Genomic DNA, 22,770 nt, shown 5'->3' on the forward strand with positions numbered 1-22,770 from the left:
TTCCCTGCCCATTTTTGGTCCTTGAGGGAGGTTTTAGATTTTAGATTTTGTAGAGTTAGTTCTTGCAAAGAGTGCACTTTCACTGTGGGTGAGGTGCAGGAAGACTATGATTACCACCTGCCTGCTACGGACCAATAGAATGAGCTCACACCTGCTACAGAGCCTGAGCATACAAGTCTGTCCTGGACCTACGGCCAGCTGCCATGTCCGTCCCAGTAGGAGCACTAATTAAATTGGACATCCTGAAGCAGAGTCCCAACCATGACCCCATAACGAGGTAGAATGTATCCCCTTCTATTCCATTTCGAATACTGGACACGCCAATTCCTACTTGTTCCCAAGCCCTTCCTCCACCATTAACTCCTTTGTCTCAGCTGGTTCCGCCCGGCTCCCTGGCTCCTTAATTTCTGCTGGTTCTGCCCGGCTCCTTAATCTCCTCCGGTTCCACCCAGCTCCCTGGCTCCTTCGTCTTGGCTTGTTCTGCACAGCTCCCTGACTCCACCCCCTCTGCAGGCTCCATCCAGTTTACTGGCTCCGCCTCCTCTGCTGACTTCATTGGGTTCTCTGGCTTTACCCCCTCTGCTGGCTCCAGCTGGGTCTGTGGATCCACACCCTTCACTGGCTCTGCTCATTTGTCCAGCTTGCCTTTTCTTCCTGAGACACCGGCTCTGCCTCTGGCTATGTCTCATCTCTCCACCCTTTTGGCTCCACCGGCTACTCCCTCCCTTCGGCTTCTCCTTTGTCCACACTCCCACTGCCTCCAGCTCTTTCTTCCGAGCAGTAACCGCTCAATTATATCGACGACTGGCTAATATTGGCCAAGTCGCGCGAGATGGCAGTTCGGCATCGAGATGTCGTTCTGGCCCATATCAGGTGCCTGGGGCTGAGACTCAACACAAAAAAGAGCGGGCGATGGTCTCCAGAACGAAGCTAGGCCACAACCTCACTGTGAAGCAGTTTCAGAGACTGCTGGGGCTCATGGCAGCAGCGTCCAACATCATACCTTTTGGCCTGCTACACATGAGACCCCTACAGTGGTGGTTGAGAGCCAAGGGATTTTCCTCGAGGGGAAATCCGTTCCGTATGATCAGGGTAACGCGCAGATGCCTTCGTTCTCTTGTCATATGGAGGAAACCTTGGTTCCTGTCCCAGGGACTGGTGCTGGGAGCATCATGTTGCCGGAAAACCGTTTCAACAGATGCCTCCCTCACTGGTTGGGGCGCGGTCATGGACGGCCGCTTTGCGAGAGGCCTGTGGGAGACCCGGCATTCTTCCTGGCACATCAACTGCCTGGAAATGCTGGCGGTCTACAAAGCTCTGAGGAGCTTTTTCCCGGACCTCCGCGGCCACCATGTCCTGATACGCTCGGACAACACATCTGTAGTCGCGTATCTGAATCATCAGGGGGGTCTGAGGTCGCGCCTTCTATGCAGATTGGCACACCAGATCCTTCTGTGGTCCCAGGGGAAACTGTCGTCTCTCAGAGCGATGTACGTCCCCGGGGACCAAAATCAGGGAGCAGACGTCCTGTCGAGGCAGGGGCTGAGGCCCGGGGAGTGGCGACTCCACCCCGAGGTGGTGGAGGCCATGTGCGTGAGATTCGACCCAGTGGAAGTGGATCTGTTCGCGTCTCAAGAGACGTCCCACTGTCCACTGTGGTTCTCTCTCAGGTATCCAGCTCCGCTGGGGCTGGACGCCATGATACAGACGTGGCCAAGGCTGCGTCTGTACGCATTTCCCCCGATCGCTCTGCTCCCGGGAGTCTTGGAGCGGGTCCGCCGGGAGGGGATCAGCCTACTTTTAGTAGCACCCCGCTGGCCGACCCGGGTATGGTTCTCGGACATTGTAGCACTGCTGGACGGCCTCCCGTGGCAGGTCCCTCTGAGGAGGGATCTGCTGTCGCAGGCAGGGGGCACAATATTTCACCCCCGGCCAGAGCTGTGGAACCTGGGTCTGGCCCCTGAGGGGGCTCGGTTCCTAGAGGCTGGCCTGTCAGCAGGTGTTGACGAGACCCTACTCAGCTCCAGGGCTCCTTCCACCAGGAGACTGTACAGCCTGAAGTGGAATGTGTTTTCCAATTGGTGTAGAGAGCGTGAGGTGGACCCAGTTAACTGCCCAGTGTCTTCAGTGCTGGAGTTCCTCCAAGATCGTTTCTCCGCCGGTCTTACCCCGTCCACACTTAAGGTGTATGTGGCTGCCATTGGGGCTTTCCACTCGCCTGTAGGTGATGGGCCCTTGGGAAAGCACCATCTGGTTGTACCAGATCCTCTGGTTGTACCTCATCCTCCGTGGGGCTCGGAGGATGAGGCCTGCGGCTCACTCCAGAGTCCCAACGGTGGTGCTTGGTGCTTGGCGGTGGTACTTGAAGGGTTGGCTGAGGCCCCTTTCGAGCCTCTGGAGTCGGCTGAGGCAAAGAACCTGACCCTTAAGGTGGCCTTTCTCCTTGCTATCACCTCTCTGAGGAGAGTGGGGGATCTCCAGGCCTTGGCTATAATGCCAACTTGCCTGGAGTTTGCCCCTGGCGGAGTTAAGGCCATCTTACATCCTAGACCGGGCTATGTGCCCAAGGTGCCGTCTAGTGTGGCACGGTCAGTGGTTCTTCAGGCCTTCCATCCTCCACCTCACGTGACGGCGGAAGAGGGGAGACTTCACCTGCTCTGCCCAGTCAGAGCCCTAAGAGTGTACTTGGAGAAGTCTTCTCAGTGCAGGAAGTCAGACCAGTTGTTGGTGTGCTTTGGTTCACCCAAGAAAGGGCTGCCTGCATCTAAACAGACAATCAGCAATTGGATTGTCCAGGCTATAGCCACGGCTTATCAGGTGCGCAATTTGTCTTCACCTATGACCGTGAGGGCTCATTCCACCAGGGGCATGGCCCTCATTTCTGGCGTCTCGCTTCAGGAGATCTGCGAGGTGGCCGGGTGGGCCATCCCGCATACCTTCATACGTTTCTACAGTCTGCAACTCCCTGTGACGCCTGGCGCCAGAGTGCTCGCGTCCTAAGTGTGCCTGGTCTCCCAGCTTCACACTAGGGCGGGCGTGATTACGGTGTGGCATAGTGGGCATTACGTTCCCCAAAGTGTCGTCACGATGACGACGCAGTGCGAGTTCCCTCGAAGGGGAATGTCTCGGGTTACGACTGTAACCCTTCTTCCCCGAGAAGGGAACAAGACACTGCGTCTCGTCGCCACACCTATCACGGGCAGAGCGCTTGCTTCATCGCAAAAGAGCTAACGTGTGTTTGTGCCGGCGTCCCTTTGTATCTTCCGGGTATGCCGTCATCTACTACGTCATGACGCAGCACCAATCAGGATTGGATGGATTTCATTCATGCTTCAGACGCGCTACGCTAAGGGCGTTCCTAGGGTTGTTCCGATTCCGATACTAGTATCGGAAATGCCGCCGATACCAATAAAAATTCTGGCATCGGTATCGGCGAGTACATCTACCCATGTACCGATCCGATACCATTTTATTAAACAAGTTATGCACGCTAGCTTTGCTTTACGCTGCAAATCGGAGATCAATTCTTCTTCGCTGCTCTAAACAGTGGTTGCTTGTGGCAACACAGGAAGTTGTGCTGTTGCCACAAGCAACCACTGTTTAGAGCAGCGAAGAAGAAATGAAAACGCAGATTTTCAGATGCAGCATTATATGCAGCAAGCGCATAATGTAAGAGACGCTGACGCCCAACATCAAATGGCAAACGTAATGAAAACGGAACAAAACTGCGCTACTTGTTATTTTGTGCTTCACGGACCATTAAACAGTTTGGAACAATGCAGCGCGAGCCGATCTTGATCAAGCTAACTGTTACACTGTTGCTACACAGCGCTAAGAGATCCAGTAAAGAAAGCATTTGAATTCGCCACTGAAGTAATAACATCGCTGCGAGATCTAGTGAGAAACATTCACATTTCTCCGTTATTAACGGATCAAACAGCGCTGACGTGGAAACCAGGAACATTGTGCTTTCAAGTAACGTTACGTTGGTTTTATTTTGACATTATGAATAAAATTGCTGCCCTCAAATGTTAATCTGAAATAAAATAAACCTTTGTTTATAACTTAACTACTACAATATTACATTTTATTTTTTACATTTAAGGAGCTGTTTTTGTTTTCTATGTCAATTATAGCTCCATCATTGCTCAAAGTAAAAAATTATCATACTTTATGATGTTAATAAAAAAAAAAAAAAAAAAAATGTAAATCAAGGAAATTTCTCTGGCATTTCTTTCTTTTTGCTGTATTGAAAACGTACCGAACCGTGACACCAGTGTATGGTATCGAACCGAACCGTGAATTTTGTGGACCGTTACACCCTATTATTCATATATAATTCCTAGATTTATTTGTTGCACTTTTTATACAGTTATATTGTAAAACTAAAATACCTTTTATAAAATAATTCTATCAATTCATACAGGGCTAGTATGAATTGCAGCTGTATACACACCCAGGTATCGGATTAGTACTCGGTATCGGCCGATACCCTGAGTCCAGGTATCGGAATCGGTATCGGGAAGGAAAAAAGGGTATCGGAACATCTCTAGGCGTTCCCCAAAGTGTCGTCACGACGACGACGCAGTGTCTCGTTTCCTTCTCGGGGAACAACTGTTACAGTCATAACCCAAGACGTTTTTCCAAATGAAATGTCATAATTGTCTGTCTATATTAATTACATCTCGTAGGTGCTGCTCTTTGAAAAAATTATCATAATAAAACTTCATCAGTAATAAAAGTGAATAAAATAAAGCTATAAGTGTTTACACAGTTGTCCGTGAACAATACTCACTTGTAGAAGTTGTTTGAGTAGATGTTTGAGTAGATGTTTGAGAGTCAGTTGAAGAAATGCTTGTAGTTACAGGGGATGCTGTGATATATGGACATATAAAGAAATAAAAACAAACATTTACGAAATAGTACTTATAACCTAACAATGGCATATGTTCATACAATACATTTTTGTATTAAAATCAATGTATTATTGTTAGCAGAATAACATATTATTTTACATTACAAATGTTTTCACTGGTAGGCACTGATGTTTGATACTCAGGAAGTGACATGAAATAAATACAATTATATTAAAATTTTCTTAAAGGTCCCGTTCTTCGTGATCCCATGTTTCAAACTTTAGTTAGTGTGTAATGTTGTTGTTAGAGTATAAAAAATATCTGTAAAATTATAAAGCTCAAAGTTCAATGCCAAGCGAGATATTTTATTTAACAGAAGTCGCCTACATCGAACGGCCCGTTTGGACTACATCCCTCTACTTCCTTCTTTAATGACGTCAGTAGAACAGTTTTTTGACTAACCTCCGCCCACAGGAATGCTCCCTCAACTCTACCGAAATTCGTTTATGTACTTGTGCACTTCTTATAACTTACTGTGTTTACTTAGCTCTTACGGTGATTTTCTGAAGTAAAACTGACGCTTCATCTTTTGTGTGATGTACAATACAGCACTCTGACTCTGTAGGCATTATTGTCCGACTCGAAATGAACACCGTTACTGAGAGTTTCTGATATTATCATCATTTCGTGAGATGAAATTGTCCTGAGAGAATGAGCGCGAGCTCATGAAGTTCCGCCCCCTGGGTCGTCCAGCAGCAGCTTATTTGCATTTAAAGGGCACACACAAAAACAGCGCGTTTTTCTGAGCCCCAAAAAATGACAATTTAAACATGCTGTAAAAAATGATCTGTTGGGTATTTTGAGCTGAAACTTCACATACACACTCTGGGGACATCAGAGACTTATTTTACATCTTGTGAAAAGGGGCATAATACGGGACCTTTAATATTTTTTGACATGCTTACAAAGACTTTTTTTGCATACAATGACATTCTGCATTTCAAGAATTATTATCACAGAAATATATAATAGGCATAAAACTACACTATTTTTTTTTAGTGCTGATATTTGATACTCAGGATGTGATTTGAAAAATCAAAGTACCTATTACATGTAACAGTAAAACAGTAGAACTTTCAAAGGAAGTGTATAGACAACTGTACATGAATATTACTTGAGCATGAGCATGTTAATAAACTACTGATATAATTTTCCTATTATCATGTTTACTCAAATGCCCCTGAATAAACATACTCACTTGTAGGAGCTGATGTTTGAGACTCAGTTGAAGAAGAGCTTGTAGTGGCAAGGGGTACTAAAATATTTAGATGTATGAATAGAAACATTATGCAGGTAATATTCATTTACATGCTTAAAAGAACATTTCATTACTTGCAAAATAAAATTCTGTCTTGCAAAAACTTTTAAAAGTAGATGATATAACAGCATCTGTAAACTGCGTTAACAGTTTGTCCGACTGAAATACCATAATAGTCTATCTATATTAATTACATCTCATAGGTGCTGCTGTTTGACACAATTATCATAATAAAACTTCATTAGTAATACAAATCTATAGAATACAGCTATAGTGTTTACACAGTTCTCCCTGAACAATACTCACTTGTAGAAGTTGTTTCAGTAGATGTCTGAGGGGCAGTTGAAGAAATGCTTGTAGTGCTAGGAGCTGATGTTTGAGACTCGGTTGAAGAATACATTGTAGTGGAAGTGGCTGCTGGAATATTTTGATATAGAAATCAATAATATAGTTTCACTGTGCAATACTTGTCATGCTTACAACTTTATTTTAATACAATAACATTCTGTATTACAAGAATTACTATTAAAAGAACATGACAAACAATAAATCATTTTGTTAAAACAGTTTACTTTTCCAATGACTAGTTTGTTAGTTCATGTTTTCCCTGGGTCTACTTTATTCCCTTGGTGACAGATTCTCTTCACCCGTGTCTTGTTTAGTTTCTCTTTATCCTGTGTGCGTTTAAGCCCTCTGATTGGTTCAGTTCAATGACCTGTATTGTCTATGCTTGATGCCTAACTGTTAGATTATCTCTTGCGCCAAATTTTGTACCGTGTTGGTTTGTTTTCTTTGTTTTGTTTCATGAGAAAAGTTAAACGGTTGTTATTGGATCCACCGCTCCCTATCAGACCCATTACCACAACCGCTCACTGATCACCTTTTCTGGACTGGACTTAATGACAAGTTAAAACAACTATTTCCCTGCCCATTTTTGGTCCTTGAGGGAGGTTTTATGGATTTTGTAGAGTCAGTTCTTGCAAAGAGTGGTTCCTCTTTCACTGTGGGTGAGGTGCAGGAAGACTATGATTACCACCTGCCTGCCACGGACCAATAGACTGAGCTCACACCTGCTAGAGAGCCTGAGCATACAAGTCTGTCCTGGACCTACGGCCAGCTGCCATGTCCGTCCCAGTAGGAGCACTAATTCAATTGGACATCCTGGAGCAGAGTCCCACCCATGTCCTCATCACAAGGTAGATTGATTTGTGTCAATCTATATTATTTACCCTTCTATTCCAGGGACTTGCCAGTTACCAAGCAGTTCCGCTGGCTCTGCCCGGCTCCTTCATCTCCAGTGGTCCATCCAGCTCCGTGGCTCCTTCGTCTTCGCTTGTTCTGCGCAGCTCCCTGGCTCCACCCCCTCTGCTGGCTTCAGTGGGTTCTCTGGCTTCACCCTCATAGCCTGAGCCCCCGCCTGCTACTGACCCTGAACTACAGCCAGCTGCCATGTCCGTCCCAGTAGTAGCACTAATTCATTCGGAAATCCTGGCGCAGAGTCCCACCCCGGCTCCTCCTTTGGCTTTGTCTTCTGAGCCTAATCCCTCATCACCGCCTCAGTCCTCTGACTCTCCGGATCCACCTTGGATCCATATGCCTGCAGCTTCACTTTGGTCATTCATCCCTCCATCTGCCCCTTGGTATCCAGCCCACCTGACTCCTTCTCAGTATTTAGTTCTACAGTATTTAGTTGGACCTTCAGCCCTCCAGCATCATCAGCAGAAGTGGATTCACTGTGTTCACAGAGGCCTCTTCCCCCTACTCCTCCATGGTTCTTTCCTCTGCCAGCCACTCCTTAGTTTATCTCTCCACCGATCACTGCATGGACCGTGTCTTGGCCCAGTATGGCTTATACCTCCCCTCCAACCACCTCAGGGGTGGGGGAGGTAATGTTACGTCTAAGCTCAGTTAGTTTGTTCCCTTGGTTACCAATTGTGTTCACCTGTGTCCTGTTTAGTTTCTCATTATCCTGTGTGTATTTTAAGTCATGTGTTTGTTTCAGTTCATTGTCCAGTATTATTAATGTAATTATTATTACAATTTACCACATTGACAATAAAATGAATAAACTACTGATATCATTTTCCTATTAACATGTTTACCCAATTATCCATGAAAAAACTCACTTGTAGAAGCTGATGTTTCAGACTCAGTTGAATAAATGCTTGTAGTGTCAAGGGATGCTGTGTGCATTTATAAAAAATAAAAACAAACATTTACTAAATAGTATTTACAAAATAACAATGTTCATACAATTACAGTCAATGTATTATTGTCAGAAGAATAACTTATATGACATTTTAACTGGTGGGATCTGATGTTTGATACTCAGGATGTGACTGTATACTCACTTGTGTCACTGTTCTGTCCATTCAACCCCTAGGAGAAATGTGAAGTTTAGGATTAATAGGATGAATACTTAAATCTGAGGGGACACAAAAATGACTTAAACCTTGACTTTGACTCATTAACAGTCGACTTCAGACTTGACTAGTACTTCAGTCCAGACTTTCAACAACTTCCATCAACTTCAACACAATGTTGAACTAATTTAACATACTAATTTTAACAATATAAAGCCATTTATGACAACGCAGGAAGAACACAAAAGCAAACAACCTCAGTTTTAATAGACTTTAATAGACATCTGTAAAATCCACACCATGCAAAGAGCAGCCCACCAGAAACACTTTCACTAACGCTCAATTAGAAATATGAAGTATTTCTATACCACACAGGGACTCTGATTGGTCAATTATGACCAAATATTGTGATTGGTCCAACATGTTACTCAACTTATTGTGATTGGTCAATCTTCATCAGCGTTGACGAAAATAACACCAGTAATTTTGCAGCCTTTCATTCCAGTAAGTTTGTTAATATAATATAATAATAACAACATAATCCCCCAGTTTCACAGACAATGTTTAACCAAGTCCCAGACTGAAATGCATGTTTGAGCTGTTTTAATTGGAAGCGACTTGCACTAACACATCTTAAAATATGTCAGTGCCATTGTTTTGTTTCAAGATGCACACCAGTAATGATTTTTTCTAAGGCATTTTTATAATAGCTACCTTAATGCCCTATTTGAACTAAGGCCTAATCCTGGTTTAGTGAAACCAGGCCATTATTGTTTATATTAAGTACATATATATACTAACAATATATTTTTTATGTGACTAAATACAAGATGCCTTTGTGTGATATTTTGTGTAGTACTAAATCTCTGTGCCAAAACCGTATTTAATTTACTATTATTTTATTAAGTTTCTATAGTTTTTGTTATAGGCCTATTTACCTTTGATGCCTAAAATGAGATGAAATACACTGTTTCACCACTAAATGGGGACATTACCTTTTTTGTCTTTGACTCTTTAAACTGGTCAGCAAGAACATGAATATGCGTAGTTATCACAGAACATATTATTACAGTTATTTCTGGGTTAGTTTAGTTATTAGTGAATTTGATATTGTGAATGCTTTCATTTTTTTTCAGTTTCTGACATCAGGAATAGTGAGATACGGCGAAGTAATAGCCTACAACGTGACAAAATGACTTTCAAGGGAAGTATAGTATACAATGTGTACCTAAAATCATTTCATGAAAAACATAGATGGAAACTAACTTCTTCCCTCTCTGTTTTAGAAACAATGACACACTTTGCTCCAAATACCCCAGGTGAAACATTAAATGAGTAATGACATCACCAACTTCCTTGTCACAAACAAAGAGCCTGTTAAAATACTGATAGGGGAAACCATCCAAAAACTCAATCTACTTGCTAAATCTATTAAATATTTACTATACAGTTAAATATAAAACCATCTTAATCTATTGCCATCAAGTAACTTTAAAATCATGATCCACACAATAGAACAACATTTATTTGAAGTTTCATATTCAATTTCAATTCATTTATCAATTTATTTGTATAATGCTTCCTACAATACATATAGTTTCAAATCAGCTTTACAGAAAATCCATTCAGTTAGCATGTACAGTATATATATACAACAGTTATTTCTGGTTCTCGAATCTGATTGGCTGAGAGCCTTTTCCAGCCATGCGATATTCGCACAGAATCAGCTTTCTAACCATTTCACCGCTTGTTTCACTCCGCTTGCGGCGACTGTCATGGCCGACAAACAAATATTCGAACATCATATTTTTTTACAAATACTACTGTTGTTGTGTCACGGAATGTAGTTTTAAGAGTTTTTTAGGCAAGAATGTAGTTATTTAGACCTCAAATATGTGACTCGTTTATATAAACATAGTGCCTATTTTACAACTTCTTTAGAAGTTTTCGGAGATTGAGCTCCAGGCCATCAGCGGCAGTTCAGCGTTCATGTACCCGCAGAGGACAGCTTCATCTCGGCCAATCCTTCGGGAATTTGCTGCTGGCTCTTATGTAGATAGTGGTTAAACATGAGATATAGTTCATTCGGGGTGTATCAAATGGGCAATCGTTGGTCTTATTAATCTATTGCATGTTCCAGAGCAAATCGATTTTGGTTAAGGAGAAAATTAAGTTTCATAACTTTATATTTAGGTTATATTTAACTTAAGTCCTGTATGGCCAACTAGAGCGCTGCTTTTGTACTTTTGACTGAATTGTTTGCTTGTGTTTATTTCCTATTGACTTTAATAATGGCTATTGCTGTTCATTTAAATATTATAAAATGGTTAGTTCCAGTCCTTGACTCTGATTGGTCGATAGCTGTGTTTTATGATGCTACACCCAACGGTTCTATGTATCACTGTAATGCCTGATGAGTTTGGAGAACACCTGACCAGAGATCAGAGACCAAGATCCAAACATGGCCCGTTATAAGATTTCTAGCACAGGTTGTCAGGTTTTGATTTTTTATCTGTTGGTATTTGATCGAATCCATGATGCCATGCATCTGAACAAGATGTCCAGGACCTCTGGCAGAAAATTAGGCCCACAGCATTAAAGATACAGCAGAGTATTTCATTTTACACATGGGGTACTTTTTTATCCCTGTGTGAACCAAACCCATCTTAAGTGTTTGCTGCCAAAAAGCTCTTTTTTTGTTTCATCTGACCATAGAACATTAGAAAAGTAATTGACACTACTGGAACTTCAAACGGGACAGGTTCTATGGCCAGATGAAACAAAAAATAGAGCTTTTTGACAGCAAACACTTAACATTTAAACACTTGAGTGGGCTGAACTGAAGAGAAGAAGCGCCAACATGGATCTGGGAATCTGAAGGATCTGGAGAGATTCTGTATGGAGGAATGGTCTCTGATCTCTTGTCAGGTGTTCTCCAAACTCATCCGGCATTATAGGAGAAGACTCAGAGCTGTTATCTTGGAAAAAGGAGATTGCAAAAAGTATTTAATAAAAGGGGGCAAATAATTATTCCCAACATGTTTTGGAGAAAAACATTTATTTCATAATGTGATTTTCCCCCACTTTCAATTCTTTTACTTCAATGAAAGGTTACATTTTTGCTAATTTTTTAAATAAAATATCATTTTATTATCATATTAACAATGCAGATTTATTTTTTACAGCCATCTTTGATCATATTTACCAAGGGGGCAAATAATTCTGACCAGCACTGTATACAAATATATTTATAATATTTAAATACCTATTTAAAATAAACACTTCACAAAGCATAACACACTCCCTGATTCTTGCCATTTCATAAAACCTTAAGTATTTTTTTTATTATTTTCATGTAAAACAAGTCTTTCTGTCATTAAATAAAAATGATAATTACAGTAGATTACATAAATCCACAATATTTAAGAAATTAGTATGTGTCAGCCTTTTATCAATCCTGGTGCTCCTGTAGCAAAAAAAAAAAAAAAAGAGCATATGCTAAATGCACCAAATGTTATTAATGCAAAATTTGCAGAGCATATCTGGGATAAAATGTAAGTGGTGTAGTGGTGTAATGTTTAAATGTTTTATTTATAAAGTGCTTATAATCCCCCATGTTTGCATATTATACCGAATAGGTATAACAATTTTCATTTCTGCAATAAAAATAATTAAATAACTTTGCTAGTTTTTGCTAGTTTCGATTTCCTGGGAACATCCTCATAAAAACACTGGGATTCAGCACATAAACTGTTACACATTCACAAACACTAAATTTGTTTTTCCATATGTAATTTGCATAGGTTTCCTTATCAGAGCCATGGAAAATTGTTTGGTTACTTTTCAAGAAAATATTTGATTATGCTAACTAATTACTTAATTATTTTATTGTTTATTTATTGGTTTCAATGTCCCCTTTCCTACTCACCGTCTACACTAACCCACAGCTTTACCTTTTTACCACAGCTTTACCCAGATAATCAGACAAATTTAGATTGAAGATTAATATATTTGATCTTTTTTATCTATGACGGATATTTCCAGTCCTGAATGCTGTTTGGTCAATGCAGCGTTTCAGTTGATAAAAACAAGCAATAGAAACAATAATGATGCAAAACACTTGTTCACCTCACTTAATAATCTGACTTTCAATGAGTTTGTTTTAAAAATGTCTCTTCAATGATCATAATTACTGATTATTTGCAACACTGTTTCAACAAATCCTAAACTTTTTAAATTTTAATTTAAAACATTTGTGAATATGCACTGTATCTGTAATTGCAAGTGAAGCTTTTAAATGGGACCAAACCGAAAACTTACACACAGTTTAGTTTCACTAGTTAATAGACACAGTTGAATTTCTTTGAAATACACTTCATAACCTGTATGTAAATTATAGAGACAGAAACTTCCTATTATTTGTATAATATTTGTTCTCTAGTCTAGTTCCTTATGAGATTGGCCTTATATTTCACTACGTTTTATACTGTATATTTCCCTATGTATATAACATAGACTGTACTTGCTCTGTTACAAGTCCTGCGTCATTCATTTAAACTCCACTAAAAAAAATTATGAAAACAAATGAAAATTTTAAAAGTGATATGTAGCCTTGTACCTATTCAAAAATTATGGATACTGTACAATCTGGTTTATAAGAGGTTTGCAGTATACTGGAAAATTATATGCTATATGGTAAATATTGATCTGAAAGACACACAATTACAGTATCAGTATCTACAAGCACACAAACCAGGGTTTGTAAAGTTTTCATAAACTAATCATGCAAAATAGTACATGTCTTTCTTATCATACCAAATACACAGTAGACCGAATAACCCAGAACCATATTAAAATTATTTCGTGAGAAGCAAAGGGAAGCTGGCACCATTAGAGATGCAAATTTTTTTAAAGAAAGCGGCTAACATGACACAAACACAGAATGAATGAGTATCATCATGCTGTTTCATACCCATATGACTTTATTTCCTCTATTGGACACATGAGGAGAAGCATAGTTGCTGTTTTCCATGCAGTTAGTAAGTCCCCATTGCGGCATAACTAGGAATATTCCAGGTACAAGTTAAGCAGTATAATTTGTGGCGTAATGTCGATTACCACGAAAATATATTTCGACTTGTTCCACCTTTACAAAAAGAGGTTACAGTGAGGCAGTTAGAATTGAAGTGATTTGGGCCAATTAAAAAATGAGATTAAAAATGTGAAGCATATAATTTTATAAAAACACATAGATTTTTTGTTAAAATCTGAGTATTATAACTTTACACAATGTATTTTTTCATATATTTATTATATATTTTATAATATACTATTTTATTATTATATTTTATATTATTTTTATTTAATAATTATATGTTTTTATTAAGTATATTATTATATTATCTGTACTATGTTATATTAAACATATTGTTTACGTCTTGGCTATACTATTGAAACAGTACGTTTTTAATAATTGGCCCCATTCATTTCCAATGTGCCTCACTGTAGATTTATCTTTTCTTTCTTTTTTTAAAGAAAAGAAAGGGAGGAACAAATGGAAATAAAATTTTGTGGTAATCAACAGTATGCCACAGGGGCTGTTGATTGAGCTTGATTTGTACTGAATATTCATTTGAGCTTCAAAAAGATGTAAAAATATGCTAAACATAGACTATTTCTTTATGTGAGGAATAAATAAACTTTTAAGTCATTATTCACTTAAAGTCATTTAAGTCATTATTCATAATCTTTTTAGTGAATGGGGGAATAAAAACAAATGGGAATGGGATTTTTGTCACTTAAAATGACAATTTAGTCACAGTAAACGCCTATTCAAGATACGTTTGTGGCATTCTTCAAGTGGGGGCTAAAACTTCAGGCCCACTCAAAAGCTGCTTTTGGAGTGACTGAAGTTTCTTCTGGATTTTGGTGTGCTTGGTCATTATATTTGTGACCTTCTAGGATACTGTTATTGTGCTAAACTCTGTGGCCAGACTGGAAGGCCTGAAAGCAGTACTACTTCCGGTGGGCTGGGAGAACGGGGTGGCCAAATCGACTGAGTGGTGAGAATAACAGGAAAAGAATGATGTAAACTTCTTGAGGTTGGGCTTTCCACCCCGTGACCTCCAGACAGTCTGGACTGAGTCTCAGGTTCATATAGAAGCTTTGATACAAACACAAGGCTACTTTTGCTGTTCTTTTCTAGATGTTATTGTTGAATCCCAGGAGAGAAGGTGGTCCTAAACCCTTTCAAAACATGTTCATTAACCGGCTAAATTATTTGCTAATATTGGCTAAGAGCCTGAATTATGTTGCAACAGTCACAACGAACATTTCAAGGCCTATCTTTTTAATTTATGAAATGACTGAGTTGACATAGTGATTCAAAATGCCCACATCATCGCCTGTCATGATCTGATCCTCTATAAACAACAAGCAACAAGCACATTTGCATTTGTGCAAGTAATTCCATCTACCTGCTTTCCATTCAGAGCTGGCAAAGTCATTTATCAACATATATATTGACCTAAGATATAAGAATGCTTACAAGGGTTCTTTTGTTATTATTAAATACTTAATAATATATGGTATAAGTGCGAACTGAATGTATTCTTTTCGATCACTTGATTGTATGTTATTTACAATTAAATGAAAATGTATTGTAGCTTAAATTTATATTAAATGCATTTCACGAGTTCACACTTACAAATAAGTCAGATAGAATAAATGCGTATTTGGCGTGCTGTCCGAGGAGAGGGCTCCAGGCTCGGTATTCGGCCCGAACCCAGAGTACTCCCCCCGTATTCCTGGCTGTGAAAGAACAAGCCAAGAGTGAGGAGTCGGGGTGGTGGAGGGATGCTGAAAACTGTCAAGGAATGTTAGGCGAGTTGACAGAGTGAATATATATGCTTCCTCTCATGCTGATAGGGTAGACATGGTAATTGTTTGATGACGAGTTGATTGATTGATTATTTGAAAGTGCTCCTCCCGAACTTTGTTTAAAACATCATTTACAATTTCACCCACTTGAGTAGGACTTAAGTACATCTTTATATGAAATTTCATATTTTATTATATTATCTTTGAAATATGGTTAAATCGTACTGCTGAATGTACTAACAAGCATTTATGGTAACTACGGATGTAACCCTGGTTCCCTGAGAAAGGGAACAAGACGCTGTGTCAGATTGACCCTATGGAAACGCTGCGTGAGCCAGTGCCTGAGCCATGTGTGCCAATGTGCCAATTAAATTGGCCTATGAAGTAGTCAGGTGACAATTCTAATTGTCTAAAGGAAGATACCCAGGTATGAGTGGGTTACATCAGTAACCCCCAAGACATTCCCTTTCAAGGGAACTCAACGGTGCATCAAACTGACGCTATGGGAATATCAATGCCAACGCCACCATACTGCAAAAATGCCTGGTTAAAATGTGAATAAGCACAATTCTGGAGCAAGCCAGGAAGGACAGGACAATCACTGGGAGGTGGGGGCATGGTTGCAATAGTATTCACCAACAAAAGAGTTGGGCAGGTTGCTGCCGGGAGATAACTAAGCATAGTACCAACACTTCTAGCGCTACCGCTAATCCTGCTCTCACCTTCAGCCTTGTTACAATGCCGAAGGGGGCAGCAGAGGAAGTGAGACTACAATCACGCCTGCCAACAATTTCAATAGAAGAGGGCAGGCTGCTACCTTCCTCAGATTAAGCATGGATTGCAACACCTCTAACTCTACCGCTATTCCACCTCTCAACTTCGGCCTTTTCACAAGCTGAAGGGAATAGCAGAGGAAGTCCAAAAGTTCCTTTAGTCAAGGAACTTGTCCACCAACTGCTTCAACAGAAGAGGACAGGTTTTCTTGCATCCGCCATATTTGCCTCACACCGTCTTGCAGACTCTAAAAGCAACCCAACTGCAGGGAACAATACAAAATGGAAACCCATGGGAAGATGACAGCTTAGCTTTCTCAATTGCCTGCTCAACCCTTAGTCCTCCAACAGGTTGTTGAGACCATCCTCCACTCCAGAGCTCCGTCCACGAGGAAACTCTATGCCTTGAAGTTAGGGCTGGTCCGAATACCATTTTTTGAGCTTCGAAGCTTCGGTAGTAATGAACATCGAATATTCGAAGCTTCGGAGAGAGGGGGCTGAACATATTCTTCTCTCTAATAAAGGCAGGAATCTCTATGTGTCGGTATGTCCGTTTGCATTTTTATTATTTCGAGAACCGTTCATCCAATCGACTTCACCAGGGAGTGCATGCAGTGTCGCATTTGGTGCAATATATGGACACCCGAGACGCGACACATTCAGAATTAATAAACTTTTAATAAACTACAGAACAGCGCGAGCGGGAAGCGGCGCACCTCACGCGGGCAGGGAACGGACACTGCACTAGTGCTATAAAACGCACACACACAGGTCTGTTAAATTAAACAATACTTTTAAGGTAGTCTAATATTTTTCTGACTAACAAATTACTGACACAGTAAAGGGTATATTTATTTAAATAAAGAAAAACGAAATTTAAATAAAGAAAAAACGAAATTTAAATAAAGAAAAACGAAATTTAAATAAAGAAAAAACGAAATTTAAATAAAGAAAACCGATATTTAAATAAAGAAAAACTAAATTATGTTAACTTAAAAACGAGATTAATTTAGATTGATAATAACGGGTAAAAAGGCTAATATATTTTGTTTCTATTATTCTATTTTCCTCAATGTCAAAAGCAACGCAGCTTAACCCAAAACACAAGCTCAGGCATGCGCGTCGGTTCTATTTCTATCATGCACGCGTTTTCCGCGTGGCTCAAGCCGCGCCTGAGAGCGTGTCTCACGCAGGCAGTGTGCAAACTCCAACCTGTTAACATGGGAGCCGAAATAAAAACGGACACGCCACGCAGCTGAGACGCTCACGCCACGCAGCCAGTGTGTCGCCGGCCTTATTCAAGCGCGAATGAGAACCGTTTCGCGGGGGATCCCAGCTGTCAATAAAAAAAATTTAAAAAACGGATATTCGAATGTCAAATTTTCAAATCGAATACCAACCCACCGAACGAATATTCGGATTTTCGAATATTCGGGTCCAGCCCTACTTGAAGTGGAGATTATTCACTTCATGGTGCGGAAGTCACGAACTGGACCCAGTTAACTGCCCAGTGGGTGCAGTCTTGGACAGATTTCATACGTGCTTCACGACGCATTAACACAGAAGCATTCCCACAGTGTTTTGACACAGCGTCCTGTCCCCTCTAAGGCTAAGGTTACATACATTACAGAGAAATTTCCCTTTCAGACGCAAAAATTATGGGAGGAGAGTAAAAATGAATCACGCAAGGCGATTTACTAAGGTTTACGCTCGTCAATTTACTGGTATTTGCGTCATTATTTACCAAAACATGTCTTAAACCAGACGCTAATTTGCACTGCTCCTGGTAGATTGCGTTGGTCATTATGGAAATGATCTGACTGTGTTCTTTAATTTGTGCATTGTCAGTAGATCTCACTCCCATCAGAGCTTTTTTGGAATTCACACTCTCACGCTAAATTGCCCTTTTTAGTAAATCTGGCCCCTTAAGTATATTACCTTTACATGTAATATCAAATAACACATTTACTGTTAATGATAATCAGGTATGTGCTTTATTATGTTAGTCAACATCAAAGTAAGTGTACTTTTTTAATCCATTAACAAAAGATTATTAAGACAATGATTCACAATATTCTTTAGAAAACAAGCGAAACATTTCATTTGACATTATTACAAACTAAGTGCACCTTTTAAAAGTGTACCTAAGTAACATGAAATGAAAGTCTACTCTCTTTAAGTACATCTAAGTGGCCTTTTATTTCTTTAATGTTATTACCTGCAAGTACATTATACTTGTATGATTTGAAGGACACTACAAGTGCACATTCAATACAAATAAGTGCACTTCCTTTTCACAAAGCAATAGTTCATTGAAAATTTCTGTCATTTCTACATTTTTATTGTCATTGTGATTTTTGTTGGATCTCTTTAAAAAATTGGTTGATTTGTTAATGAACTGGACTGATTCGTTTTTTCTGAACTCATTGCAAATGTCAATCTGTTCATCAAACAAAGCTTATCGTATTACTTCAGAAAGAGGAAAATAGTGCACACGTCATATGAAACACAGTTATAATACTTCTATGGTGCTTTTGTGTCCTTTTTGAAACTTGAAAGCTTCAGTCTCCATTCCCCATTCACTGTAATTGCATATAAAAGAGTGAAGTGAACAGAACAATATTAACACATTTATTTTCCTTACCAGAAAGAAATGGTTTGAAATGACATATGGATGACAGAATTCTCTGTTAATTAATTAATTATTTATATAATTGATGTATTTACATTTATTTAAAATGTCCTACTTCTTTACATTCCTCTGCACATAACTGTGTATATATATATATATATATATATATATATATATATATATATATATCATAAAACAAGACATATTACAATTCTGACTTCCTAGAGTAAGTAGAAACTTCCCAGGAAGATTGTCAGAAACACACAATACACACATCTCACTGTAATTCAGCCAATAGAGATAATGTCTGGAGACAACTTCAGTGTGTAACTGGGTCTTCTTAGAATCTAGAATCTAATTTAGGGTTTAAATTAGATTTGAAAAGATGGTTCGCCTACTTGATCAGCAAATGTATTTGTCAGCATCTTAATTTCATAACTGTGAACCCAGAATGTACAGTATTTGGACACTTAAAGCTCATTTAAAAACTTGGGTTTTAGTAGATGTGTAAAGTCAGTTCACTTCAATTAAAATAAATGGCACTTTATGACATGCAATGATACAAATTTTTTTTTTTTTTTTTTTTTTTTTTAAATCATTCGATGTAGGCTAGCATGTAATTAATAACAGTTAAATGAAACACACACACGAGTAATATGACCTAGCCTACTATTTCAAGAATTTTTCAAACACAAATTATTAAATGACAACAACCCATGTACTTTATCCCGATCTTTCTTTGCAGGCAAGACTTTAGAAACACAAAATCAGTTAACAGTAACAAGTGTGCTTACATGAACTAAACTTGTGTTTTATCTTAACAATCAAACATCACAACAATAGAAACTTATGCAAAATAAAGAAGGTGTCTTACCTGGAGAATGACAAGGAACAGAAGCGCTATGGCTTTACATAAAGTTTTGACAGAAAGACATCCCATCTTAATTCACGAATCCTGATATTCCCGAGCGGCGATCCTCATATCATCTTCAGATAAGTTTCCCCGCGACTTTTCTCAACGATGAACCTCTTTAAACTGTCAGGCTGGTCCTTGTCAAAACCGCAGAGCACTGATGTGAGAGAGGTGTGAGCTCTTGCTGTCACCAGAGTTAAATGTTACTGTTACAGTGAATTACTGGCATCGCTTCACTACATCACAAAAAAAATAATGACTGCTATTCCGCCCCCTTAGTCCAAACAGGAAGTTAAAATGTTCACTATTTTGAACAGGCCACTGGAAAACGCAAACTTCATGGAAGTAATTTTTTTTTTAATTTTTTTTTTTCATTATTATTATTATTACTTTTGGATATATCCAATGAGGCCTATTTAAAAAAAAAAAAAACTGAATATATCTTGTGTTTAACGTTTCTCTTAATTCCTTTCATTTTCCACTGTTAGTTGCACATATATAAAGGCCTATATATAATATGATATAACATTGATATTGATATATATATATTAATAGTCAGAGACATGGAGGTGGTAAATTGTTTACATATACTCTATTAAACTCCTTTGCCCAACAATACACATTCATTTCATTGTAACTGACTATTGTAATGTTTCTCTTCCTGTAGATTCAGAGCCCATTCTAAACATGTTTACTTAAGTTCGGGACGAAAATAGTACTAATTATACTTGCGCAATGCCCATGAGAGGAATGACCATGTTTGCACACAAATATTTAGAAGTTCTGAAGCTTTTCTTGGAGATTCCGTGTTTACTATGATGACTGTATGATATCGCTTTCAGATTCATCTTTGTAAAGGGCCATGGAGAGGTGCCCACGGGCTCTGTCGCTGTCCCATGTCTCCTGGGTCTGGGTGGTTCCTCTCAGGGAGGTCATTATCCAGCTTCAATTAAAAACCAGTCGCTATACTCTTGTTTCTGAGTGGGCACCATGTAATCAAAGAAACCCAAGGCACCAACATACAGATCATATCATTATATACCCAACTCTCTTCGAATGCGTAATGCGAAATGTTACATATTTGTTATTTTCACCGTCCCGTTAGTTACATCAAAATGTCAATCAGCACTAGAAAGTTACTTTTGAGTTACAATATTGTGTTACTATTACTTAGTTACTTTTTATGGAAAGTAATGTGTTACGTCACTTTTGGTTACTTTTTTCTTACCTGGGATGGACTTGTTTGTTTGTTCTATTTTTGAAAAATGTAAATGCCCTTTCACACTAAAAGTGTATATGCAAAAGGAAATGCAAATTCCTGTACAGTCTGTACAGTAAAGAGTGCAGCTCATCTAAACACTTCAGCTGTGCCACCATCCTTGATTTGCAGAAGAAAAGTAAGCAGGAGAAGAACATTCAACACTTTTACATTAGCAACAAAAACAAAAATGAAACACAAATGAAATGTTTATCTAAAGTAATTTTTGCTCATTAGTATGGTTGAATTGGATCATCGAAAGTCAGCAGTAAAGACATTGGTTAATAAAGTGAGATAATAAGGTATATTTGTATTATTTAACATATTTAATTATTGCAGGTTTGCTTGTTATATAGGGCTTATATAGGTACTACATTTGGTTTGAAACTTACTTTATTACTGTTAAAAAAGTACATAAATGCATGAATGAAATTCTAATGTTTGCCGTGTTGTCCCTGTCATGTGACCTACGTTGTCCAAGCAAGCGATAGTCATCATTTCACCGTCTAGGTTATAGACCCGATATAGTCTGGCTATGAGTAACCCACTTCTAGCCAAAATAACCTTGAATTTGGTTACACATATTTTTTGCCAAAAATAACTTGCGAGATGTATAAAATTCCATCATGTAAGCAAAGTCAAAAGGGATTACATGGAGTTTGGTTTCATTTATTTGACATGTTCAATGTGTAGCCTGTGCATCTATTCTTGGCCATGGTTAGACTTCCATTAAATTTCCACTGACAGCCCAAATTTTGCATTGTTTTTGCCTAGACTGTGTGTGAGGGCTGTGTTTGGACGACTATTAGATGTCAGTGCCATTTACAAATCCTCTTCTGTGGCCTCATGTCCAGTGAATGCACAGTTCAGAATATTGACAGAGGTAATAGGTCATACGGGAACTTTTCCACTAATGTTTTATGAATATGAATTTCACATCCCAGCTGCAGAAACTCATTCGTGACAGAGTTTATTGGAAGTGTTTTGCTAATTTTCTGCTGATTATTGGGCTTGTTGTCTGTGTCACACAAGCAGACTAAACGGAGTAACCAGTGCTGCACAATTAATTGTATATTAACACAATATTGTCGGTTGCACCAGCTCTGCGTAAGTTACAACTTAGCCTAGTTTTGGCGTAAATGTGCACTAAGTTACAACTTAATACGCACTACTAAATATTTTTGCGTTGCATCATTAGTTGAAGCATAAGTCTAAACTAAATATTTACAGAAGCCTCCGATCAGGAGATACAGTTGGAATAAAATAGCAGACTGACTGAAATGCATTAATAAGTAGACAGACTTCAATTCTTTAGACATATTTGATAATTTTCAGACTTGTATTGAGATCAGCCAATGTTAAAGCGCGCTGTCACGAAGTTTCCACCAGTTTTCTTTACCCTTGGTGCCCATTTTCTTGGTTTGGGCCACCGCTGGGGCCACCCTTTCAATATGTAAAGTGCTTTGAGTACCCATAAAAGTGCTATAAATGTAACAAATTATTATTATTATTATTAATATTATTATTACGTCGCTGTCTTTCCGCAAGCCAATAGCTGCATTGCTAATCATGGTTTCGAGTATCGATAAATCTGCTCTTTCCAGTGAACACAATAACAGTCAGTAATCCTAAGGTAACTTTACATGACAACGATGTACTGTAAAATGGAATCGTTTTTCTTTGTACAGATGACAATGTTATCAAAACAATCCCCATTCACACGGATCTGTGAAAACGACTAAAAACGTTGTATTACGCATGCCAGGCCAGTAGTTGGC

General features: G+C 39.1%; 1 protein-coding gene across 40 annotated transcripts in view; it reads right to left on the minus strand.

Annotated features, from left to right (window-relative positions):
- The window catches only part of LOC311071228 (uncharacterized protein), an 80,359-nt gene extending 60,409 nt beyond the window's left edge, over positions 1-19,950 (minus strand). For 39 of the 40 annotated variants that reach the window (XM_084095467.1, XM_084095490.1, XM_084095468.1 and 36 more), the window contains exons 1-6: positions 19,696-19,950; positions 8,526-8,553; positions 8,301-8,357; positions 6,481-6,591; positions 6,115-6,171; positions 4,796-4,873 (exon numbers count right to left, since the gene is read on the minus strand). In XM_084095467.1, coding sequence (XP_083951593.1) covers positions 4,796-4,873; positions 6,115-6,171; positions 6,481-6,591; positions 8,301-8,357; positions 8,526-8,553; positions 19,696-19,761 — 397 coding nt within the window. In that variant the 5' untranslated portion in view covers positions 19,762-19,950. The remainder of the gene's footprint in view (positions 1-4,795; positions 4,874-6,114; positions 6,172-6,480; positions 6,592-8,300; positions 8,358-8,525; positions 8,554-19,695) is intronic. The other variant, XM_084095500.1, reaches the window with a different exon arrangement.
- Positions 19,951-22,770: the final 2,820 nt, after the last annotated feature.

The sequence above is a fragment of the Abramis brama genome (genome assembly GCF_963993115.1).
Source record: "Abramis brama genome assembly, chromosome: 20".
Classification (NCBI taxonomy): domain Eukaryota; kingdom Metazoa; phylum Chordata; class Actinopteri; order Cypriniformes; family Leuciscidae; genus Abramis; species Abramis brama.